Source organism: Heterodontus francisci, chromosome 1, assembly GCF_036365525.1.
Source record: "Heterodontus francisci isolate sHetFra1 chromosome 1, sHetFra1.hap1, whole genome shotgun sequence".
Classification (NCBI taxonomy): Eukaryota; Metazoa; Chordata; class Chondrichthyes; order Heterodontiformes; family Heterodontidae; genus Heterodontus; species Heterodontus francisci.
The window spans coordinates 275,277,223-275,303,912 of NC_090371.1; the positions used below are offsets into that span (position 1 = coordinate 275,277,223).

General features: G+C 45.2%; 1 protein-coding gene across 3 annotated transcripts in view; it reads right to left on the reverse strand.

Annotated features, from left to right (window-relative positions):
- The window catches only part of npnta (nephronectin a), a 103,610-nt gene that overhangs the window by 4,237 nt on the left and 72,683 nt on the right, over positions 1-26,690 (reverse strand). For all 3 annotated transcript variants that reach the window (XM_068045752.1, XM_068045735.1, XM_068045742.1), the window contains 4 exons: positions 24,032-24,361; positions 16,498-16,593; positions 13,352-13,450; positions 2,092-2,351 (listed from right to left, as the gene is read on the reverse strand). In XM_068045752.1, coding sequence (XP_067901853.1) covers positions 2,092-2,351; positions 13,352-13,450; positions 16,498-16,593; positions 24,032-24,361 — 785 coding nt within the window. The remainder of the gene's footprint in view (positions 1-2,091; positions 2,352-13,351; positions 13,451-16,497; positions 16,594-24,031; positions 24,362-26,690) is intronic.

The following is a 26,690-nucleotide window of genomic DNA, read 5'->3' on the forward strand; positions in this document are numbered from 1 at the left end:
CCCTCTGATTTTGTCTGTTTATTTCATTTATTTCTTTTAAAAAAATAACTTTGTATAGCAATTCTCATGGCCTCTCGGCATCCTAAACACTTCACCGCCAATGAAGTACTTTTGAACTTAGTCATTGTTGTTGTGGATGAATATGTTGCAGCTAACCACTGCACAACAAGATCCCAGAACCATCAATTAGATTTTTTTTTAAACTTATAGGAACAGGAGTAGGCTATTTAGCACCTTGAGCCTGTTCCGCCATTCAATGAGATCATGGCTGATCTGCGGCCTAACTCATTATCCTGCCTTTTCCCCATGCCCCTTAACTGTGTGGTGGCGTTGGTTGAGATGTTGGTCAGGACATCATAAGAACTAGCCTACTCTTCTTTGAATTGTACCATGGGGTCTTTTATACCCACCTGAGAGGGCAGATGGGGCCTCGATTTAAATTCTCATCCTTCTGTTCAAATCCTTCCATGGCCTTGCTCCTTCCTATCTCCATAACCTCCTCCAGGCCTATAACATTCCAGCAACTCAGCATTCCTCCAATTCTGGCCTCCTGTGCATCCCTATTTCCTTTGGCAAACCATTGGTGGCCGTACCTTCAATTGTCTCGGTCCTAAGAGCCGAAATTCGCTCCTGCGAATAAACATCTCCTGCTCTCTACCTCTCTCTCCTCCTTTAAGACTCTCCTTAAAACCTACCTGTTTGACTAAGCTTTTTATCACCTAATATCTCCTTATGCAGCTCAGGTCAAATTATATCTGATAATGCTCCTGTGAAGCACCTTAGGATGTTTTACTTTGTTAAATGTGCTATATAAACGCACATTGTTGTTGTTACGAATGATGATATATTCAACAGTGATAGCTTGTTCCATACTGGAATGAAGTGTCCACCAGCTCAAGTCTTAGAGTGGGACTGGGAAAGGCTTTGTTTTTCCTTCCCCTCTGTACATTCGTCCTTTGTAAACTTGCATTGCGTGTACTGACTTTATAGGGTTGCCTCCCTATGCTTTTGCAGATGAGACCCTGCATGGTAAATAAGGTGTGCCACAACCATTAAAGGCACAGTGACGCCCCTTGGAGAGGGTTTCCCCGGCAACTGTTGAGTGTCGGCAGTGACAAATGCAAACTGCTGCTGCCTGCAATACTTAAACTGGGTGTGGCATTTTGGTTCTGATCGCAGGCAGACTGTGAACGCCCTTAAACCCACTCAACAAAACTGTGCAAATCTTAGATTTTGCATCGTTTCCCTGCTATTGTATATTGTGTAGGGACTGCTGAATAGTGGCAATTCTGTAAAATAAATGGGGTGTTAGACATCAATGTTTAACCTTGATTAATGAAAGCAATGTGCTCCGTGATTAGGTCTGATTGTCTTCCACAAGTCAACTTGACACAGAGGTTCCTGGCGCTTGAAGAGCTCTGGTGCTAGGGGTTTGGGACAGAGCCCAGTTATGCTGGGAATTTCACCGCATTTTCTGTGGCCCTTTAAATTCTAATGGGAGTGTGGCTGGATCTTTTTCCTGCCCCACCCAACCCGACCATCCCCTCACGTAAAGGGGGCATGTCCAGAGGGAGTGATGAGTTCACAAGCTCTCCTAGGAAATCCGCTCTTTACATTGTCCATGAAAATTAGCACAACTGAAAGCTGCCTGAATTTGCACTAAGGGCCTTAAGAAGCCTTGAACCATTAGGTGGCAAAAGTAATCAATTCCTGAGGGGATTGATTATCTTCTTGAAGAGGCCGGCTTACTCCACTGGTAGCAGAAGAATGGAAGGGAAGAATGCTTTCAGCCCCCACTGCCCGCCATTGTATTGACAATCAATCTGGCACTCCAGCTGGTGGCTCAAGGCAGTCGATACGCATTTCCCACCCCAGCTATGCAAATGACCCCCAACCCCTAAATTTGAGAAACGGTCTCCCTGCCTTGGAGCCAGGGCGGATATAGCTGGCGCTCTGAGGTATTTGTGCCATCTGAGAGCCCCCTGAGGAATTTCTGAACCCTGTGTGCAACTACTGTTCATGGTGCACCTGTTAGAACGGCCAGTCCATAGTTTTTAAATCCATGTTCTGTTTAAATCTAACAATGCTCACATTCTCGAGGCCTGGTCCTTTCAGCGTGAACCGACTGGTCCTCCAGCCATGCCCTCTGTTCCTCTCCCACAGGACATGCTCATAGATGCCGTTTCTCTTCACAAACACCTGGATCTTCCCGAGAGAGTCTCCAGACAGTTTGTGCCTGAAGGTAAGACAAAGGTTTCCGGGATGTGATGTCCGTCCCAGCGCAAAGACAAGATGGGCCACTTCCCTCCATTTGTTGTTAGAACCAAGAAGAGTCAGATACCAACCGCGACCTAAAAATACAACCAGTAGAGTTAATTGAACTCGGTGCCTACAAGGAGTCAGAGTTACAATGGAAGAGGTGTAAGGATGGGTGAGTGGACATTGCAACCCAAAATTTGATCACACTCTAGAAAGAACTTGCATTTATATAGTGCCTTTCTGGATGTCCCAAAGCACTTTATAGCCAGTGGTTACTGTTGCAATGTAAGCAAATTACACACAGCAAGGTCCCATAAATAGCAATATGTTAATGACCAGATCATCTGTTTTAACCCCGTTGTCGAGGGATAAATATTGGCCAGGACCTGGCAAAACGTCCCTGCTCTTCTTCAAATAGTGCCATAGCGTCTTTTACCTCCACCTGAGAGGACAGACGGGACCACGGTTTAACAACTCATTCATAAGACAAGACCTTCGAATGTGCAGCGCTCCCTCAATACTGTGCTGGGTGTGTCAGCCTAGCTCTTGTGCTTACTTCACAACCTTCTGACTCGAGTGAAGAATGTTACCAACTGAATGGACACACTGCCTGAATGGAACTCATGGCCCTGGCCAATACATCCACAGGCCAAGGATGTATGGGATCTTCAGGGGGTCATTATAATTGCCTGCCTCTGTTTCTTGGCCTTGTACATACCTGGGTGGCCCTTGAGAGGGACCATATGGTGCCTTCTAGTACATTCATTGTCTTTGTTACCTCTAGACTCCCAACTTGCACCCCCTGTAAACTTTAGCTCATCCAATGCTGTCCATATCTTAGTTCAAACCAAGTCCAATCATCAACGTTCCTGCAAAATTTTGTTGTACATGGCCAATTTCTCAATTGTGTGGTACCTTTAAATTTTTTTTGTGCAGTTATCCAAGCATGGTGTTTAATACAGAACAAGCCTAGCACAGTACCTTCCATGCTGTTGTGCATCCATGCATGCGGCAGCTTCCAGAAATATTGCCCATCACCCCTGTGCTCGCTGACCTACATTGGCTCCTGGTCCAACAATGCCTCGATTTAAATTCTCATTCTTGTTTTCAAATCCCTCCATGGCCTCACCCCTCCCTATCTCTGAATCGTCCTACAGCCCTCCGAGATCTCTGTACCTCCCTAATTCTGGTGTCTTGTGCATTCCACGATTTTCATTACTCCACCATTGCCAGCAGGGTCTTCAGCTGCCTAGGCCCCAAGCTCTGGAATTCCTCCCTAAATCTCTCTGTCTCTCTATCAGACTCTTCACCTTTAAGACTTTGATGGCTTAGATGAAGAGACAGATAGTAATGCATCTATGTTTGCTGATGATACAAAGCTAGGTGGAAAGGTGAGCTGTGGGAAGGACACAGAGAGGCTGCAGACAGGTTAAGTGAGTGGGCAACAAGGCGGCAGATGGAGTATAATGTAGGGAATTGCGAAGCTATTCACTTTGAATAGAAAAAGAGTAAGAATAGAAAAGCAGAATTTTTTTAAAAAGGTATGAAACTTTTAAGTGATGCTGTTCAAAGAGACTTAGGTGTGCTTGTGCAAGGAATGCAAAAAGTTAGCATGCAGGTACAGCAAGAAATTAGGAAGGTTATTGGAGTACAGGAACAAAGAAGTCTTGCTACAATTGTACAAGGTTTTGGTGAGACCACAAAGTAGTGTGTGCAGTTTTGGTCTCTACATTTAAGAAAGGATGTACTTGCAGTGGAGGCAGTGCAGCAAAGGTTCACTAAATTGGTACCTAGGATGGGGGGGGGGGTTGTCTTATGATGAGAGACCGAGTAAATTGAGACTATATTCTCTGGAGTTTAGAAGAATGAGAGGCGATCTTATTGAAACATACAAGATTCTGAAGGGGCTGGATACGGTAGAGGCTGAAAGATTGTTTCCACTGGTCGGGGAATCTAAAACACGGGGACACCGTCTCAGGATAAAGGGTCAATCATTTAGGACTGAGATGAGGAGAAATTACTTCACACAAAGGGTTGTGAATCTTTGGAATTTTCTACCCCAGAGGGTTGTGGATGCTCCATCATTGAATACATTTAAGAGGCGGGACAGATAGATTTTTGATCTCTCAGGGAATCAAGGGATATGGCGAGTGGGCGGGAAAGTGGAATTGAAGCCTAACATCAACCACGATCATATTGAATGGTGGGGCAGTCCCAACGGGCCATATGGTCTACTCTTGCTCCCACTTCTCGTGTTCTTGTGTTCTAAGACTCTCCTTAATACCAAGCTTTAGGTCACCTCTCCTAATATTTGTCTTATGTGGCTCGGTGTCAAATTTTGTTTGAAAATGCTCCTGTGAAGCACCTTGGGATGTTTTACTAAGTTCAAGGAGCTGCATAAATCCGAGTTGTTTTTGTTGTGGGCTCCGCAGGATGTAACTTGCATCATAGATGAAGAGAGCAAAATGGTAAAGTAGTTCCCCCTTCTGAGCTTCTTCGAATTGAAATAGATCATCCATGAGTATGTTTTATTCATGCTGCTGTCCTCTGGGGGGAGTTACCTGCAGTGATGGTATTGGTTGGATGGCACTGTCTTATTGGTCCATTTCAAACATCCCTGAATAGAACAGCCTCAGTGGCTGATCAGTCCTTGCCGAAGGAGAAGATGGAGGTGGTCGCATTGGATTTTCAAAGCATGAACAGCATACACCATTGGGAATAGGTGCTAGCAATAAGGAGCTGCTTCCAACTTTGAAAAATCCACAAGTCTTGGCCAGTAATCAGACGGCACAGATTTAGGGTACAAGAAACAAAAGGAAAATAACTTGCATTTATATAGCGCCTTTCATGCCCTCAGGATGCCCCCAAAGTGCACTATGGCCAATTACGTATTTTTGAAGTATAGTCGTCATAATAATTGGCAAAAAGAGCTAGGGCGGAGATGAGGAGAATTTTATTTACGCAGCCAGTTGTTATGATTTGGAATGTGCTTCTTCAAAGGTGGTGGAAGCATATTTCAAAAGGGAACCTGACAAAATAAAATTTTCAGTGCTATGGGGAAACAGCAGGAGAGTGGGAAGTATTGAATAGCTCTTTCAAAGAGCCAGTACAGGCACAATGGGCCAAATGGCCTCCTTCAGTGCTGGATTATCTAAGATTCTAAGTCTGATACAATAATCACCAATTCCGCATCGCTTATTGACAACAGCTAGTCAGCAATGGAATGTGTGTTCTTGATGTGCTGTAAGTTCCTTATGTGATTCTGGCACTAAACATCTTTGGTTAACAAGATAATTGTTGCCAGGGGTCACCACGCCTATGTTTGTTGATCATTAATGATGGCAGTGGGCCTGCACAGCATCAGAGCATTCCAGAACAGAACACAGGGTTCAAATTTGGAATCTAGTGGCACAAAATATGCAGCTTTCTAGGGAGCAATGACTGTTTTCATTTAAGTGTAATTGCATAGAAGTTACAGCACAGAATCAGGCCGTTCACCCAACGGGCTTTCGCCAATGTACATGCTCCACGCGCGCCTTCTTCCACCTTAATTCATTTAATCCTCTCAGTATAACATTCTATTCCTTTCTCCCTCATGTACTTCTCTAGCTTCCCCTTAAACGCATCTCAGTGATTCATCACAACTACTCTACGTGGTAATAAACCATTACTCTCTCTCACCCTGGCTGTTCCCGTGGTACGGTCCTCATCTCCATTTCTTTAAGTCCAAGGGATACAAACTGGAAAGGATATGGCGGGCAACTAGTTCAACCATCCACTGTCAGATCTGGCTGGACCACATAAAGTACTATCAGGTCCTGCTAAAACAACTCAATATTTCAGGATCAGCCTGGAATGCAAAGTAACCCCCTCCTTTGTTTCTCTACTACAAACTATCTTCTAAAACCCCTGTTCCCTGTCCCCTGTCTCGTCCACCCTCACCTCCAACAAGTGCAAGGAGCTCATGGACTACCATGTCACTAAAATCGAGATCATCCTAGCAGCTACCTTTGCCATGTTCCTCTCTTCCCCTAGCCCACCAGGCCAAACTTCCTATAATGCTCTTCCCTGCCCTGGCCTTAGCCCTGAACTCGTATTTTTCTCTTGTTTCTCCCCTATCGACACACATGCCCACTCCAATCTCAGCTTGTCCATGAGATCCACCTCCTGCTCCCTCGACCCTATTCCCACTAAACTGCTGATCACCCAACTTCCCCTCCTGGTCCCCGTGTTACCCAATATTGTTAGCGGTTCTCTCTCTTCAGGTGTTGTTCCTCTCTCCTTTAAATCTGTCATCATCATCTTTCTCCTCATAAAACTACTGCTTCATCCCACCATCCTTTCCAACGACCGTCCCATCGCCAACCTCCCTTTCCTCTCCAATGTCCTTGAATATGTTGTCACCTCCCAAATCCGTGTTCATCTTTCCCAGAACACCATATTTGAATCCATCCAATCAGGTTTCCGCCTAACCAAAACAGCTTTTATCAAAGTCACAAATGGCATCCTGTGTGACTGTGACAAAGGTAAATTATCCCTCCTCGTCCTTCTCGAACAGCAGCTTTTGATGCAATTGAGCACGAGGTCGGTCGGGCAAAGTCTGGCGATGTTATGGAGGTCAAAATAAGCAGTCTTAGCGATGCTGCAAATATGTGGTCAGAAGCTCATCTCGGCGTCAAATATGACAGCAAGTTTGTGAACAGACTGGTTTAGTCTTCTCTAATGCCTCTCCACTCTTTTACAGCTCGGTGCGAATGCTCTTGCCAGGTTCCATTCTTATCTAATCATATTCAGAGTATCACTTGCAATGGTTTCTCTTCCCGCTGCCACACTGCTACCTCTGGTGTCCCCCAAGGATCTATCCTTTCCCCTTCCCATTTCTTATCTACATGCCGCTCATCGGTGACATCATCCGAAAGCACGGCGTTAGTTTTCACCTGCACGATGATGACACCCAGCTCTACCTCATCACCACTTCTCTCAACTCCTCCACTGTTACTAAACTATCAGACTGCTTATATGCTCATTCAGTACTGGATGTCAGATATTTCCCCCAATTCAATTTTGGGAAGACTGAAGCCATTGTTTTTGGTCCCTGCTCCAAATTCTGTTCCCTCACTATCAACTCCATCCCTCTTCCCAGCAACTGTCCGAGTCTGCATACTTGGTGTCATATTTGATCCCAATGAGCTTCTGACCTCATATTCGTGCCATCAGTAAGACCACCTATTTCCACCTCCGAAACATTGCTCAACTTTGCCCCGCCTTCGCTTATCTGCTGCTGAAACCCTTATTCAGGCCTTCATTACCTCTTGACGTGAATTTTTCAATGCACTCCTGGCTGGTCTCCCACATTTTATCTTCCGTAAACTTGAGGTCATCCAACATTCTGCTGTCCGTGTCCTAGCTCGCACCATATCTTGTTCACCTATCACCGCTGTGCTCACTGACCTACATTGGCTCCCGGTTAAGTAACGTCTTGATTTTAAAATTCTTACCCTTCTTTTCAAATCCCTCCATGGCCTCGCCCCTTCCTATCTCTGTAATCTCCTCCAGTCCCACAACCCTCCAAGATATCTGGCATCTTGAGCATCCCAAATTTTAATTGTTCCACCATTGGTGGCCGTACTTTCAGTTGCTTAGGCCCCAAGCTCTGGAATGCCCTCCCTACACCTCTCTCACCTCACTTTCCTCCTTCAAGATTCTCCTTAAAACCTACCACTTTGACAAAGCTTTTGGTCACCTGAGCTAATATCTCCTTCTGTGACTCGGTGTCATATTTTGTTTTATAACGCTTCTGTTAAACGTGCTATATAAATATAAGTTGTTGTATTTGTAGTGAGTTCCACATTATAATCATTTCCTGGGTTGTTTCCCCTGAATTCCTTATTGAATTTATTGGTAATATTTAATAGTAAGGACCTCTAGTTTTGTATTGTCCCAAAGTGGAATTATCTTCTTTATGTCTACCCTATTAAACCTCTTCATAATTTGAAGACCTCCATCAGGTCTCCCCCCAAGCCTTCTCTTTTGTAAAGAAAAAAAGAGACTTGCAATTATATGCCATCTTTCATGACCACCGAGCATCTCAAAGTGCTTTCCACCCAACAAGGTACATTTTGAAGTGTAGTCACTGTTATAATGTAGGAAACGCAGCAGCCAATTTGTGCACAGCAAGTTCCCACAAACAGCAATGTGATAATGACCAGATAATCTGTCTCTGTGAAGTCGATTGAAGGATAAATATTGGCCTGGACACTGGAGATAACTCCCCTGCTCTTCTTCAAAATAGTGCCATGGGATCTTTTACATCCGCCTGAGAGCACAGATAGGCCCTCGGTATAATGTCCCATCTGAAAGACAAAACCTCACAGGGGCGGCGCAGTGGTTAGCACCGCAGCCTCACAGTTCCAGCGACCCGGGTTCAATTCTGGGTACTGCCTGTGTGGAGTTTGCAAGTTCTCCCTGTGTCTGCGTGGGTTTCCTCCGGGTGCTCCGGTTTCCTCCCACATGCCAAAGACTTGCAGGTTGATAGGTTAATTGGCCATTATAAATTGCCCCTAGTATAGGCAGGTGGTAGGGAAATATAGGGACAGGTGGGGATGTGGTAGGAATATGGGATTAGTGTAGGATTAGTATAAATGGGTGGTTGATGGTTGGCACAGACTCGGTGGGCCGAAGGGCCTGTTTCAGTGCTGCATCCCTAAACTAAACTAAACTAAACCTCCATCAGCGCAGCACTCCCTCAGTACTGCACTGCAGTGTCAGGCTTGATTTTTGTGCTCAAGTCCTGGAGTGGGGCCTGAACCCAGAACTTTCCCGACGAAGAGGCAAAAGTCTACCAACTGATCCATGGCTGACATGAGAGCCCTTAATCAAACACACTATCGAGTTCATTTTACAATAGTTCATTTAAAAACAAGCTGCACACAATCCAATTGTAATCTCATATAAGTTACATTTGGAGAAAATTTCTCACTTTTCTTCACTTTGATGAGGGTTAAGGAGTAGGATAAATCAGTCCCACTGGAAACATTCAGGATCAATTCTAGCCTTTCACTGATCTTTTCCTGGGCTTCCAAGCTTGTCTCAGGTATTATTTTATTTTTCATTCTTGGAATATGGACTTTTCTGGAAAGGTTGGCATTTATCGCCCATCCCTCACTGCCTTGAGAAGGTGAGTGTTCTTCAATTGCAGCAATAGCAGTTTCATGCAACTGAGTGACTTGCTAGGCCACCACCGAGGGCAGTTAAGAGTCAACCATGTTGATGTGGGACTGGAGTCCGATATAGGCCAGTTCAGGGAAGGATGGCACGTTTTCTTCCTTTTTCCTACATCATTGATTTCATTGCTGTTTGTGGGATCTTGCTGTGTGCAAATTGGCTGCTGGGTTCCCTACATTGTGACGACAATTTTAAAGGTATTTCTTTGGCTATGAATTGCATTAGGAGGTCCTGGGATTTTGAAAAATGCTAGATAAATGTAAGTTTTTTCTTTTAAAATGACATTATTGTACCAATTGGGTTGTTAAGTCAAGATTTGATGGTTTCATGGTCACTTTTAATGATACCAACTTTTAATTTCTGGATGTCTTTTAAACAGAATTTGAATTCTCAAATGGCCCGGCCTCTGTATATAACTACTACAACACCATACCCACTGACTGGTGTGATCATAAAATGGTTACAGAACAGAAGGAGGCCATTCAGACCATCATGTGCATGCTGTCCCTCTGCAAGAGCAACTCTTATAGTCCCACTCTCCCGCCCTTTCCCAGTAGCCCTGCAATTTTTTTCTCTTCAGTTACTTATCCAATTTCCTTTTGAAAGCCCCGATTGAATCTGCCTCCAACACACTCTCAGGCAGTCCATTCCAGATCCTAATTGCTCACTGCAGAAAAAAGTTTTTCCTCATGTCACAATTGGTTCTTTTGCCAATCACCTTAAATTGGTGTCCTCTGGTTCTCAACCCCTCCACCAATGGGAACAATTTCTCTCTTTCTACTCAGTCCAGACCCGTCATGATTTTGAACACTTTCATCAAATCTCTTCTCAACCTTCTCTTCTCTAAGGAAAACAATCCCAGCTTCTCCAATCTATCCACCTAGCTGAAGCCCCTCATCCCTGGAACTATTCTCATAAATCTTTTCTGCACCCTCCCTGAAGCCTTCACACCCTTCCTAAAGTGTGGTGCCCAGAATTAATTTAACCAGAACTTGTGCTATTTGTATAAAAGAAGCATGTCTCCTTAGTGTTCTCAACTCATTGTAGATTTCTTCACTTAAAGAAGCAAAGGAATCAATAAAGTTATGGGATGTGATGAGGTTGTTGGGGAAAGATATTGAGAAAGTAATGACAAAAGGCTTAAAGGGTCCAAACTTGTATATTGTAGCAGCTTAACCTGGCTGCATAGAATTTCTCCTCCAAATTCAAAATATCCGAACAACTTAGCTTGTGTTCCTGACTAATTGTACCCAGAAATGCAATCATTTGAATGAATTATCACAAACAGGCAGTCTGATTAAATTAGTAATCCTGTCAGGATGTCTCATTTGAATCGCCCAATCACAGTGTCAGACTCAAGCGCTAACTGATGATGTCATCAGCCCTCATCACTTAGATAAAGACATCAAAAAAAGTTACAAAGGTTAGGTAGCAAGAAAGAAAAGAATTTTTATGTAACATTAAACCAAGGCCCCCTGTCAGGTGAATGTAAAAGGTCCAGCAGCACTATTTGCAGACGAGCAGGCGAGTCACCCCCCGTGTTCTGCCCAACAATTATCCCTCAATCAATACCTAAAATAGATGATCTGGTCCATGTATTTCATTGCTGTTTATTGGAGCTGGCTGCAGCAAATTGGCTGCTGCATTTCCCCCAGTTATGACCGTAAAATACTTCAAAAATACTTTACTGGCTGTAAAGCACTTTGGAACTTCCAGGCACCATGAAAGGCACTATATAAATTTATTCATTTATTTATTCATTTCTTCTTTTTGATTTCTAGAAGGAACAGTTCTGGAGAGGATCACTTCCTCAAACCCAGCGTTGCCACAGTGCAGATTGGAGTTTGGAGCTGTATAACACATCACCTGGGAGGGCTCACTGATCTCACTAAAGTGTACAAAAGGAAATCCAGAACATCCCTCACCTCAATGAGCAAATAGAAAGGGAACTTCTGCATTTACTGTTGTGTTTAGAGTTGATCTGTCAACTACAAAGGCAATCAAGTCAAAGGATATCTCTGTTGAAATCTCTGTGCAACAGTTGTTAATATAATCAATTGGAAAACATGGCTCCTTAAGTCAATACTGAATTGTTCTCGTGTTAACTATGCTACTGTGAGCGCACAGGTGTATCTAGGAACGACTGAGGTTATTATCCAAACAATACTTTACAATCGGGGAGTGTTGACCTTTTCCTGGTTCCCATCTGTTACAGTCTATGTCATGTTGAGGAGTGGCTATGAGCTGGAAACTCAGAAGCTGGACAGGGTGTCAATCATCTTGATTTGTTCTTGCATCTCACTGCCCTCAGTGTGCGCCCTCATTGGCCTCCTGCTGTCTCAGTTTAATTGGTTCTGCATACCTGTTTAACTAATCGCTTCCCTCCACTGCAGTTCTGTCAAGGATATTCTAACAGCCCACTGTTGTAACACAGAATCCAAGTGTCAACCTTAAGCTAGAATCATTTCAGCACAACAGCTACAGTTAAAAAAAGAGGGAGTGGAAGGGAGGTGGGAAGGACTGTCTTGCATTGATATAAGCACCTTTCATGAGTTTAGGATATTCCAAAGCACCGAACATCCAATAAAGTACTTTTGAAGTGTAGTCACTGTTGTAATGTAAGGATGCATGTCAGCCTTTAGATGTACTGTTTTAGTGATGACACTGGAGGGATAAATGCTGGCTAGGACACCGGGGAGAACTCCCCTGCGCTTGTTTGAATGAGTGCTATGGGATCTTTTACATCAATTTAAAGGGCAAATAGGGCCTCAATTTAACATCTCACACGAAAGACAGCACCTCCGACAGCGTAGCCATCCCTCAGTACTTCACTGGCATGTCGGCCCAGATTATGTGCCAAAGTCCGAGAGTGGGCCGGCATTTATTGCCCCGTCGCTGTTATACAACTGACCGGCTTGCAGCGGGCAGTGAAGTGTCAACCAAGTTAATGTGTGGGACTGGAGTCGCATATAGACCAGACCAGGGAAGAACAGCAGCTTTTTGTTTTAAACAGCATCCTTTCAATATTCAAATTGGCAGGAGAAAAAGGGGTCTTCATAATGCCCATTTAGTTTCACTTTTTTCTTGCATTCTGTGAGCCAACTCTGAAGATCCCGTCAGCACAGGCAACAGAAACAGGAGTTTCACAATGACAAACTGATAAACCTTTTGCTTAAGGGAAGTCCAGGTTGTTTGGAGGTCACCCATATGATTTCCCTCTAAATACAGTCTGAGAGCTAGGAGTCAGCCCGAGGAACGTGGCACTTGGAGTTTTCCAGCACCCGTGAGCATCATCTCCTGCTGAGGGCCCCCTGTGAAAAACTTCACTGTCCATTTTTTTCCTTTTTCCAGTCATTTGATGTCTTCTCATCGAGCTCAAATAATACTGCATGGTGATAGCCTCCATTGTAAAATTCTCATCCCTGTGTTTGAAACCCTCCATAGCCTCGCATCTCCCTCTCTCTGTAACCTCCAGCCCTGAAACCCTCCGCGATATCTGCCCGCCTCCAACTTTGGCCTCCTACGCATCACAAAAGCATTCAAACCACCACTAGTGGCTGTGCCTTCAGCTTTCCAGATCCTAAGCTCTGGAATTCCCTCCCTGCATCCCTCCACCTCTCCATCCTCCTTCAAGACCTTCCTCAAAATCTACCTGTTTGAACATGCTTTCAGTCGCCCCACATAATATCTCCTGCTTTGTTTGGTTCGGTGTCAATTTTTGTCTGATTACGCTCAGGTGAAGAACTTTGGGGCTATTTTCTACAATAAAGGTGCCAAGTAAATGCAAGTTGTTGTTGGAATGATTTGATCTAACGACTGATAGTGTGTGCACAATAATTGGTTTAAGAAGTTCAATCATTTTGATTACCTGATGGGACAGGAACTCGCTCCCAGTGAAGTCCTGATTCTTTCTCCTGAGTCCACCCACACATTCCATAGTCAAAGTTGCAGCTGTTCACCAAAATGTCTGCCAACAAACCACAAAAAACAGTCGTTTACTACAGCTAAGGAAGGACTGATGACTCATTGATGGGTCTGACAGTAGGCTTGCTGTAGGTCTGAAATTTCGGGGCTTGCCCTTCGCCTGCACAAGTGTGGCAGAGTGGGATCCCCATTCGCTCATGGGTGAAGATGCAGGCCTGATTGGGGTATCAGCTCATTTGCATGCGGCAGGTAGGGTGTTGCGAGGCCTCTGGCACCTGCAGGGTTGCTTCAGCTCCCCCCGCACTCCACTCCGCCCACTTGAGGCTGAGTGCGCCAAAGCTGCACTGCTCGAGGTCCTCAAAGATCCTACTGGCCTGAAAGCGTTCTCAGTTGCTAAAGGAGCCATTTTAGGTAATGGATTCCTTTGGGATTGATGACATTCACCTGGTACAGGCCTGAGGCCTTGGCTGTGGGCCTCACAGACTTATAAGGGCATATTAAGCAGAATTTCCAGGACAGCCAGGGAACTTCCCAGACACTCCCACCTGACATGAGGGGTTGTCAGGCAGAGTATCCACCTCACACCCGTCCTCCTGACGGAAAAGAGTAATTATGAAAAAAACAGGACAGAATCCTAACAAAACTAAGTTCTACCCCACGTTTTACAGCATTTCTCTGCCATTAAGATGTATTGTGAATTTGAGTTCCGTTGCATTCAATCGAATGGAAAATTTTTAATACATTCTTTAAGTTGAAACTAAAATGGTAAAATAAACATTAGTTCCAGCATTTGTAGCCAGTTATTTCAAGTTATAATTCCCTCAATGTTTTGGAATTCTATAGGACAGAGTCTCTATGGGGATGTACCCGAGCAATATTTTCCCTTTATCACTCTTCCCTTTAACTGGCTACATGTTCTTACAATCAAACAATCTTACAGCACAGAAGGAGGCCATTCAGCCCATCATGTCTGTGCCGGCTCTTTGAAAGAGTCTAATTAGTCCCACTCCCCTGTTTTTTGCCCATAACCCTGCAAATTCCTCCTTTTCAAGTACTTATCTAATTCTCTTTTGAGTTACAAGGTGGAATCTTATCGTCTTTAAAAATTTTCAGGGCTGGACCATTTTCCAGTCCCGACACCGCTCGGGTCAGAGGTGTCTTCCAGGAGCGGCCAATTAACAGGCCGCATCCGCATTTGCCGTCCAATTAGGGAAGGCGGACAAGTTCCGCGTTCAGCACATTGCGGCCCACTCCAATTGAGGACAGCAGCCCCCATTGTAAGACCAGTGAGAGAGCTGCTGGGGGCCAGACCGAAGGAGCACGAGGCACCGCAGCCGCCATTAGCATCTATAGAGCGAATGCAAAGTTCAATGCATATGACCAGTGGAGACATCTATCTCCACGACTTCTTCACTCAATGGCAAAGCTGTGATATGGGCAGAGAGCAACCCTGGCACTTGCTGCCGGTGAGCTCTTCAACAGCCTCAAAAGTGACCAGGCTCTGACTTCCCACTGTGAGGCCGCCATCTCTCACCAGCTGCGGGGGTGGGGGGGGGGGGAGTGGGGTGCTGTGGGGGGGGTGTGGGGGAGGAGGGGTGTCCATGTGCCACTCACAAGATTCCAGCGGCATTCAAAAATAGAAGCTGGTTACCCTTTTAAAACCTTGATTGGAAAAACACCAGTACCTGGCAAGCAGCAGCTGCAACAGGGAGCCCGTCTCCGGGAAGATCTCCTGGAGACAGGAACACGTCAGGAAGTCAATCTGACAGGTGGTATTCCAAATGTCCTTGCCGCCCCAACCCCCCCCCCACCCTCCACCCCACGTCTCCAAAGCCCCCTCCATGGTGCTGATAAGATTCTATCCACAGTGTCAGTAATTCAGTGAGAAAGAGTGAGAGACAGTACCAGGAACATACTGAGAGAGTGATAGTTCCAGGAACTTAGTGAGACACAGACCAGAATTTTATTTAGGCGGAAGGGATCATGCTGCTGGGGCTGAAAGTGGGGAGTGGCCCGCTGCTCGCTTCTGTGGGCAGCAGGAGCTGCAGTTGCATTTTGTCAGCGGCAGCCAATTAAGTGGCTGCTGCTGGGGCTGCCATCCCTATTAAGGACAGAAGCCCGCCCGCAAGAACCGCCAACCAATCAAAGGGCTGGCAGCTCAGCAACGCCACCACTACCGGTGGCCACTGCTGGAGTTGCACCTGCAGGATGAGGGCGCCTCAATGGTCATGCACCCTCACAGTCAGCTAAATGGGATTTGAGGGTGCCAGGGCCAGTCAGGCAGGCTCCAGCAAGTGGGTGAGCAGAGATCACGGAGGGCATGCTGCGTTGTTGCTGTGGGGGCAATCATTGCCACCAGGAGGCTCCTCCAAGGGACAAAGAGTCTCTGGAAAGGAAGCCCCCCACTTGGAACCCGCTGGGAGGCCACCAGGTTTCGCTTGATGGTATCCCAACGTGGCGGAGGGCCCCCCTGCAACTGAGCAGTCGAGGCAGGAAGAGGTCCTTAATTGGCCACTTAAGTGGCTCAATTGGTCTCCAGTTGGGCAACCTATCCCGTCGCTTGCAAAATGGCATGGTGGCAGAAGACAATGGGCACACCACCCGCTGCCTTCCTGAGCCATTTTGCCAGTCTTCCTGCTTCCCAGCCTGTCCCCAAAAGGCTGGTAAAATCCAGCCCAGAGTGTGAGAGTTAGAGTGCCAGGAACTTTCTCTCTCTCACTGTCAGAAGTCAGCTGTTAGAATGAATGGCATTAATGAGATTGAAGGAAGACAGAAACAGGAGAAACTTTTCACCATTCTGAAAGCAGCTATAGCACAGACAGACAGTATTAATAAAGTTAACATTCTTTATTAAACTTTGGCACCAAAAAAGTAGATTTACCTGTAAAATTAATTGCTGCCCATCAGTGCCAAAAGTCAAGGGTTTCACTCAATTCACAGCTGGAATGAGGCCCCCACAAGGTTTACTTTGAACCCATTGTGATAAAACCCCTCCACCTTTTCGCCAGCTGGTCAGTGGGCTTTTATTTCACATAGTTAGAGCCCTGCCAGGTCCAAACACAGAATGAGAGAGAGGATTGGACTATTTACCTTGGTCGTCCCTTGCATCATTTTCTTCTGCGGTAATCCCCTTTTCAATGTCAAGAAGGTCAAATAAAGCCCCGTTCCCCCCAGGCTGGCGTGGGACTGCAAAATGAATAGAGAGCTGTTAGATGCAACTTAAGACTAATCACATTCACATAGTCCTATACGAGACCGGCGAGGGGGAGGCAGAACAAAGCACTTTGCACTGTTCTACTCACACTTGTTCCTTTCACTGTCCCAAGCAGGCTAGGCTGAAAAACACAGATCTTCAAAACATTCCTTTACTTTTGGCAAGCCCCTGTTAGATTGCTATTTGCTGTAATACGTTCTGTGATATCATTTCTCCATCAATGATGAGTGTCTAAATCTTTAAAAAATACACTGGGTGGGACAGGTTGAAGTTTGTTTTCATATAGGAGAACAGTTCCACCTACCTTTCTCCCAGGCCCCTGGACCATTGGAAACTCCTCAGCTTTGACAGTTTTTCCTGCTTCCATTTCTATCTGCCTCATCCCTCCCCTCCTCAGCTATTCACACATTGTAGCTCATAAATGTCTTTGATTGCTCTCACATGCCTCCTATTGTCCCCTGCTAATGTCACGCCGATTATTTAACCTTCTGCTGTTTTCTATTTATGCACTTTACAGGTCACTCTACTTCTCCTGATGTGTGTGCGTGCATGTATGTGAGTGTGCATATGTATGTTGGTATATGTATGTGCATGTGTTTGTGTTCATGTACGTGTGGATATATGTGTGCGTATGCATGTAGGTGTGTGTGTATGTGGATGTACGTGTGTGTATATGTGTGTGTGTATCTTCCCCTTTGCTTTTTTCTGTTTTGTTTCAAATAATTTTTTTCCCAGTTCTGACTAAGGGTCCATATCTGTTTCACAGAGACTGACTGACATGCCAAACGTTTCCAACGTTTTCTGTTTTTAAGTCAGGTGTCTAGCATTTATAGTTTTTTGATTTTCTTTTTAAGAAAAAATTATTGTTTGCTCCTCGCCTTTTGATCTTGTTCATGCTGGGCCTTCACCTCTGTCAGGGGGTTTGTTCACAAGTAACTGACCTATAGACCCCAGGTTCAATCCCTAGTCTGCACTGCTTCCAGCCATGGCAAGAAGAGAGATAATACCACTGGCTTGAGCACCCTAGATAAGGAAGCAGATATATCAGTGTCCCCACTCCCAATCACTACCCAACAATCTCTATCGGCAGTAAGTGAGAACAGGAACAAGCTCTGCTCAGAACAAGGAGCATGAAATCTGCCAGGGACTAGCTCAGTCCAGATTCACACCTAAAGATGACCTGTTCAAGCTCTATGGAGTGAGGTTTAAACCCACAACCTTCTGACTCAGAGGTGAGAGTGCCATTGAGGCTGTCACATAAAGACCGAATGTGGTATTGATCAAAGTCCCTGAATTGGAAAAGGCATAACTAGCTTCTGAAGGGAAGAGGATTAAAAAAAAAGAAATGAACTGCACTTCACTTCAGCAGAGAAAGTATCAATTCTTCATTCCCCTCCCTGTAGGGGATTCAAAGAATTAAGAATAATATTGATGTAAAGCCAGTAATTGGATGCTGCCTCTTTACAAAAATGAATCTATCCTTGGCAAACACCTCGAGCTGAGCCACCTACACAACTCCATTTCTATTTGTGCCACTGATTTTAGTGTTAAAATATTCCATGTGCAGAATGCAGTCACTGCCAAGATTCCATTAGTAGTAATGAAGATTAGTGGTGACAGGAAAATACTTGGCATGCCACAGCAATGGGAGAGGAACCTTTACCAATCCTCTTTGTGATGTTACTATATCCAAACAGCCATGTGAGACACCTTCCCTTTTAGAATCACACCACATGCTGTCGAAGCCTGAGTTATCTTTGGTGAATGCCAGGCGAATGAGATGTAAAGTTATATCACACCGATGACCTGGGCCAGCTGCAAGCCAGGTTTTAAGCAGTAAGATGAATGTCAACACCTCACATTACCTGAATCTTACATATAATCTGGGCAGATTGGGTGAGATTCAAAATTCACTGACTCTCATTCTAATTGATGCTGTTGTTCCTGTCGTCTGTTCCTGCACAGTAGTGCAAACATGCTAAAAGATCCCTTCGGTCTAAATTGAAATATGAGACTGGGAAGACAGACAGGGTGCACTCTGATATATTGGTGGCTGCTCCTTCAGAAGTCTGAATGACCAGTTCGGGATGATCAAGGCCAATGATTTACGTATTTTGGAGAAAAATGGAAAGAATTGTGGAATTCAACCTGCACAACACTGGTAAAAATCTCAAGTGATGAGAACGGAATTTGGCCTATTCAGTCGTTATAAACCTATGATCCTGTTTCTTTCTGTGCATTTTTTTTATTCATTCATGGGATGTGGGCATCGCTGGCAAGGCCGGCATTTATTGGTCAACCCTAATTTGCCTTGAGAAGGTAATGGTGGTGTTGGTACACCCTCAGTGCTATTTGGGAGGGAGTTCCAGGATTTTGACCCAGCATCAGTGAAGGAACAGCGATATATTTCCAAATCAGGATGATGTGCTTTGAAAGTGCAAGATCTTTCCTCTCGTTAAAAATAGAGAAGTGTAAAAGTACATATACAAATCAAGAAACTAACACCACAGCAACTCAGATCTCAAGTTTATGAAGGAAAGCTAGTGCTCCTTTACGTGGTGTATAAATAGTGAGAAGGACTTGTGACGGTCTCTCAGGACCCACCTATAGAATGATCCAGTGTGTAGATTTTGGATTGTGTTTTACTTTGCAATTGTGAAGTCTTTGTACAGCTTGCTGAGATGCACCCAGGAGCGTGCTGGTTCAAGGATGGGCTTAGGCCTAGTCAGACCAGGAATGAGCACATCACGAGTGACATGAATATAAAGCATGTGAGTAATTCTTGGAATGTCAACTGGGATGTAAACGTAATTGAGTTGATGAAAGCTTTCGTAATCTGGGTTATAGGGGAGATGAAGTTCAATCAATTAGAAGGAGTAAATGGCACTGATTGGGGTAGATCTCAACATTGTGTGATAGTGAAAAACAATAGATAGATATCTCACCCAATTTTTATTTATGTTGACTTCAATAGATCGGCACATTCGCTATTGCTTGTTTTACTTTATTGCATAAAGTCAAGATCTACCTCATTGTCTTGACCGAACTTCATTAAGTTCTCCTGTTAACTATCTTCTTATCCTGATGACTCAAATTTTCCATTTTAATTGGTGGGTAAAGTTCCTTATGGCATCAGAAGGGTTAAAAAGGTTATTGCATTTAGAAAAGTTTGAGAAACTCTGTGACATGATCAGTTAGCAAACTGGCTGCTGATTGGCGATAATAATCACAGGGAAACCCCTCCTTCTGTGCGTGGTGATAGCCTCTATCTAAATTCAGTACACAGCCTAAAACTGCCTGTAATACAACACTAACAAGCACCACATGGTCCATCTCACTTACAGATAGAAAGTCCGCACTATGACATTGGTGCTGCTGTTCTAAAGTGGAGATCAAGACACAAGGGGGGGATTTTTTTTATTTTTATGAACACATTTACAATTTCCCTAGAGAAAAAAGCTTCCCCATTGTTTAGGCAGAGAGCTTTGCTTTGTATTTTTTCCTGGGATTGCTGTGTCCCTAAAATGATGAGGTGTTCCATTACGTACCATGATAAACAAATAAAAAGCACTCACTGAAAAGTGTCTAAAAATGTGAAGGAATATGTCATCAGACAGAGACAGCCTCATAACGGTTTTGTTTAGGGATAGATTCACCATTGCCACAGTAGCTGCTACTGTGGCTGATCAGGGCATACAGTGATGTAAATTATAACATCAGACAACCCCACCAGCAATCTCCCCTGCCCCCACCACCTCCTATCTCCCATCCCCCCACCCACAGCGTGGTCCTCATAAATTCCAAGAAATTTCATAAACACTTTGGAATTCATTCCCTGGCCTATTACTCCCTGTTAACATAATTGTTGCCTGAAATAGACTAGCATTTGGCTCATTTCTGTCAGGAAACTGGCATGAAATAGAAGGAGGAACAGCACTCTACCAAGATGCAGACTTGGAGCCAGAACATCAGAACTCAATGGACAAGAAGTCGAACCTTGGGTTAGTGGAAAGCCAGGCTTTATTTAAGACAGATGCCTGCACTTGACATGGCAGATGTGCCTTGCGATAATGCCCTGCAGAGGGGCAGCATAGTCCTTCCACCTACCTGCTCCTCATCTCAGTCGAGGTGTCGAGGTGAACTGCATGCAGGAGCTGATTACTACCCCAGAAGGAAGAGAGACCTGGAGTGTGAAGGCAGATCTGAGCAACCATGTCAAGAGCAGAATTGACAGAGGCCTGCAGATCGGTGACGTGCCTTCACCCTGTCAGAGACTGGGGGTTTAATTTTTAGGCCCAGACGGGGGTGGGTATGGAGACGGGAGGAATTTCATGCCACTGGTTGAAGTGCCAGTTCCCCGAGTTCATCCTGCCCCTGGGCTATTTTCTTAGAGGCGGAGCGGGGGTAGGGGCGGAAGGGGTGCAGCAGGGCTACCCACCCACGAGCGGCAGGTAGCCAATCGAGGCCCTTAAAGACCTATTGAGGCCGATTATCAGAGACTGACTGAGATTTTCCAGCTGGCCAGCGGGTCCCTGCAGTCAGAGGGGAGCAGGGCAGCTGCCAGGAGCTGGCCTCCCGGTAGCAGACCTGGGGGGCGGGGGGGAGTGGGGACAGGATGTAGCTAGCACTCCAGTCAGGCTTAGAGGCCCTCCCTGCCTGCCTGGGTTCAGCTGCAGCCTCAGGCTGCCCTGTGGAGGGGTTACCCCCATCCCCAACAATCGTGGCCCAGTTGCTAAGGCCCTTTTTTATTTTCGATTTTAAAAAGTTGATGAGAGGGCACCTTCATTTTGGGGTTCCCTCTCCCTTACTTACCTGCCATTGGCCCTCCAGCTTCAGGAGCCCACCTACAATCCTTAATTGGTCAGTGAGCCCGCCCTCTGACCGTTAATTGGCCAATTTGGGGAAAATCAGAGGGGACTACAGGCTCCTGACCCCCATTACAGCCTGACAGTGGGCTCCTGAAGCCCACAGGGAAAATCCTGCCCTGGGAGTCAAGGCAAGTTAAAAGAGGAAAAAATCACTTACAAAATGGAAGGGGACAAAAATGAACAAAAGAATGAATTACCATTTGTTCAGTTGCTTTATACTGGAGCCTCCTACTTACTTTGCACCTGTTTGTTCCAAATTCTGTTTTCAACTGAACTACAAGAATTCTCTACTACCTGATGACACAATAAGTTGCATTTTTAATCTAGTCCGATTGATCCACAGTCCTTGAGAGGTGATTCCGAAGTGGGAGCGGAGTGTTGCAAAATTTCCTCTTATGTATTTTAGTGAAAATGCTGACAATGTTTCTATTTAAAGGAATGTTCTTGTCTGAGGAATCTTCCTGTCAGGAGTGTTGCAAAGATGCAACTAACATAACAGCAGTACCCACAGAAGTAATTCATTAGATGTGAAGCATTGTGAGATGTCCCATGGATGATAAAAGCGCTGTATAAATGCAACTTCCATCTTTATTAATTGTGTCTCCAATGGCAACTGTTGGGGGCATCCAACTGAACTATAGTCCAAGCTATTTTGCCCATCTGATTGAAGGTATAGCCTGCTAGACCTACACAGTCTGCACTAGCATGGGGAAAATATGTAGGTTTCTCAACAAGCTTTTGTGGGCTGTATTAATTATACTCACAGTCAGTCAACATCATAGGAATATAGCAACATAGGAACATGATTAGGCTGTTCAGCCCCTCGAGCCTGTTCTGCCAATTGGATGATGGCTGATCTGTCCCTCAACTCCATTTACCCGCATTTGTTCCATATTCCTCGATACCCTTACCTAACAAAAAAATGTCAATCTCAGTCTTAAAAATTTCAATTGACCCAGCGTCCACAGCCTTTTGAGGAGAGAGTTCCAGATTTCCACCACCCTTTACGTGAAAGCATATTTCCTGATTTCACTCCTGAATGGCTTAGCTCTAATTTGAAGATTATGCCCCCTTTTTCTGCTTTCCTCCACCAGAGGAAATCGTTTCTCTGTATCTACCCAACAGAATGCCTCTAACATTTTAAACATCTTGATGAGAGCATCCCTCAATCTTCTACACTCAAGGGAGTACAAGTCAAGTTTATCCAACCTGTCCTCGTAATTTAACCCTTTAAGCCACAATATCATTCTGGTGAATCCATGCTACACCCCTCCAAGGCCACTATATCCTTTCTGAGGTGCGGTGTCCAAAACTGCACGCAGTACACCAGATGGAGTCTGACCTAGGATCTACACAACTGAAGCATCACTTCCTCCCCTTTGTATTCCAGTTCCTTTAGTACTTTGTCATCCTGTTTTCTTTTGTGCTGAGCCAGAAATCCCAGGCTTGGATCTGTCTAGGCTGCTGGACTTGCCCTTATTTATTTTCACATGATTTTTTAAAAACAGAAATGACGTTCCAAAGGTTCTGTTAATTGTGTTTACAAAATATTACTCTGTCTGTGACTCACTGAGAACTTCAGGTTTAAATGCTTCAAGATGGCAGGAGATTCATGAGCAGCTGCAGTGTAATAGATACAATGAATGCCATCAGTTTCTATCCCCCTCAACTGCTGAATAGAATTCATTCAGTGCACTGACACATGAAGTAATTTATAATCCAGCAATGTGAAGATAGTAGCAACTCTCTGGGGCCCGCTGACATCAACAATACAAAATTGCATGTCCAGGGTCCTGGCAATGGGAACATGGTAAGACTGCACAATTAACCCAAGGAGTGCTTGGACTTAGTCATGTCCAATAGCCACAGTGCATGTCTGACTCTGCCTTTGTCAAGGTAAATATCGACATTAAACCTCTTTAAGCCTCTTTAAGTGTGGTAGTGCTGGCTCAATGGTAGCACTCTCACCCCTTTGTTAGCAAGTCATCGGTTTAAGTCTCACTGCAGGGACCTGAGCTGATGCTGAGGGAGTGCTGCACTGTTGGAGATGCTGACTTTTGGGCACAGTCTGCCCTCTCAGATGGACATAAAAGATCCCATGGCGCTATTTCAAAGAACAGCACGGATTTTTATCCCTCAAACAACATTACTAAAACAGATCACTTGGTGGTTATCATGTTGTTCTGTGCAAAATGGCTTCTGTGTTTCCTACATTATATTAGTACCACACTTCAAAAGTACTTCATTGGCTTAAAGCATCTTGGAATGAACTAAAGGTACCGTGTAAATGCAAATTATTTCTTTCTATTAAAAATTCAAAAAAGTGAGACAAAGTACCTGGATATTCCTGCCCGTAAATTCAGGAATACAGTTGAGTACTCATACTTCAGGAAATATCCCACTTGTGACCTGACTTGCCTGTCACCGTATCTTTGGCTCGTGATTTTCAGATCACTGATGGATCATTCTCCATAAGCCACAGATTATCAAGGTACCTTCCACCAACATGTCAGTGCTGTGCTGTAATTATTGAGATACTTACTGAAAACATCTCCTCTTTGCCGTGGGACCTCGTTATGGATCCTGTTGTCCACAGGCATGACTGTGGTTGAGGCTGTGGTTGAGACTGTGGTTGAGACTGTGACTGAGGTGCTACTGACAGTAGGGGTGGGCCTTTCTGTTTTGACCTGTGGCTTGTTGGTAATAGGTATTGGAGTGTTAACTGTCCGAGAAGTGGTCACTGGGGTTGTTCTCCTTCTAGTGATTGCAGGGGTGGTATTTTCCAGATCAACACTATTCATAGTTTCATTGTTTCTGTCTTTGGGTGGACTTGGTGAAACTGGGAACTTTCCATTGATTATCCTTATGTCACCTGAAAGACAAGAGTGACAATGCCATTAATGAATAACTGCTTTGTAAACTTTTTACCATAGCCCACTGTATTGCATTAAACATGGTGGTTCAGTGGCATAACCTGGCATGCCAACTGGCTACATATTGCAATGGGGCTATGTAGCTTCCCACTCAATGTGGTTTTTCGTCTTGGTTGTGTGGAAATTCCTCACAGATATGGAAGGAAAGGTATCTGGGAACAATATCTAGCCTGAGCAGGATGGTGAGTTCCATTTTTCTTGTGTTAATTCCCTGAAGTAGCAAAATCCCAAAGTCGACAAGGTTATAACATTTCACTTTGTTTCAAGAGTGCAATCACTCTGTACATTTTTAAAAATTTGATATTGGGATGTGTGCATCACTGGAAAGGCCAGCATTTATTGCCCATCTCTAATTACCCTTAGTGGCTTTCCAGAGGGCAGTTAAGAGTCAACCACATTGCTGTGGGTCTGGAGTCACATGTAGACCAGATTGGGTAAGAACAGCAAATTCCCTCATTTGAAGGGCATCAGTGAACCAGATAGGATTTTATGACAATCCACTAGTTTCATGATTACTATTAATGAGATTCACAATTCTAATACCAGATATATTAATCCATTGAATTTTTTAATTCTACCAGCTGCCGCGGTGTGACTTGAACTCAGGCCTCTAGACTACTAGGCCAGTAGCATTACCACTTTCCCTCCAATCCAATTTAACTTTATAATTTTCATTTTAAAAATGTGTGGCAAATCACATCTGCAGATTATTTTGTCAGGTGAATATGTTATTGTAACAAAGTTTTGTCTGACTTCTGTGAGCAATACAGAAGTGGCATCTGATTGGCTGGATTCAGCCTGTAAGGAGCGACAAGTACAAGGAAACCTCAGTCTGAATAGTTCATTCATCTCAGAAAATGGTCTCATTACTGTCCCAACTTTTTCTCCCTTTCAAATCTAATACTGGTTTCCAGAATCAGCAACATTGAAGAAGGCTGTTCAATGTTAATTGGATCTTAATTGAGTGTTTAATTGCGTTCAGGTGGTGGGCATTACCTGGGCATTCACCTGTGCACCACTCGCCGAGGGCACTGGACAGGACTGCTCCGAGTGCAGTCCTATAGGGGTCGAGTGCTGGTCATAAACCAACTGGTGGCTGCGATGCTGTGGTACTGGTTGGTCACTTTGGTCCCTCGCCCTGAGTTTGTCGCCAAGATACAGAAGGAATTGGTCAAAAGGCAGCACTAGGTCTCTGCCATAGTGCTGAGTCTCCTGCTTAGGGAGGGCGGTCAGGCGCTGGTGTGCCTTCATATTCAGGCAGCAACTTTCCATCTTCAGGCCCTGCAGAGATACCTGTACATCGAGCCTCCTCCCGTGCGCTGGTGACGTATTTCTTCCGCCGGCTGCATGGCCTCAACTACAACACGCAGTTCCTGTTTATAAACCTGGGGGAGGGGGTCTCTGTGCCTCATTGCAGGAGCCGCCTGTCTTTTACCAGGATCTGATAAGGCTCTAGACATGGTCACCACCAGCCGGAGTCCTTCCTCATCGGGATTGGCGGCGATCTTCCAGGAGCTGCTGCTCAGGAACCCACACCTACAGCAGTACGGGTTCATGTGGCTGGTGGAGGAGAGGGCACTGGCTGCCAAGATGACCAGAGTCGGGGATGTTCTGGATGGCGGAGGAGCAGGCTGGATGTTGCCAGAAGAGTTGGCATGACGTGCGTCTTAGGGGAGCGTCCAGCTTGCGGCCGAAGCGATCGAAAATCTTAAAAATGTGGCACTCGGCCCTGACTGCACTGGTGGTGTCTAGGCAGCCCAGGCATGTGAGGTATTCCCGACCAAGCTGACCACCAACGCCCCCCCCCGCCCACCACCCTCCCCCCCCCCCCCCCCCCCGCCCACTTCGGCCTGGATTTCTCATCGGTGCCTCTCCTGGGAGTCTCGGCCTCATAACCTGAGCCGTCTTTCAGAAATCCCCTCAGTGCCATTCCACTCTCCAATGAAGGGTTTCCTGTACATGCTGCTGTTGCACACCCTTCACTTCCATGCCCTCGTCAGCCATCCGGACACGCCATGGCGTTCCGTCCTGCTGTCTGGCAGGTGGCACTCTATGCGTGAGTCCTCCCTAATACATTGGGGATTTGGCGTGGATGGTGTTGCATGCAGCAATCCCGTGCAATAGGATATTAAGTCGATTCATGGACTCCCAGGCTGCCTGTAATTTCTGCGGCCTGGAGGTGTCCATGTTCCACATTTACGCAGAATGTGTGAGGTTGCAGCCCCTTTTTGCATATCTGAGGGAGCTGCTCCTCAAGTTTTGATTGCA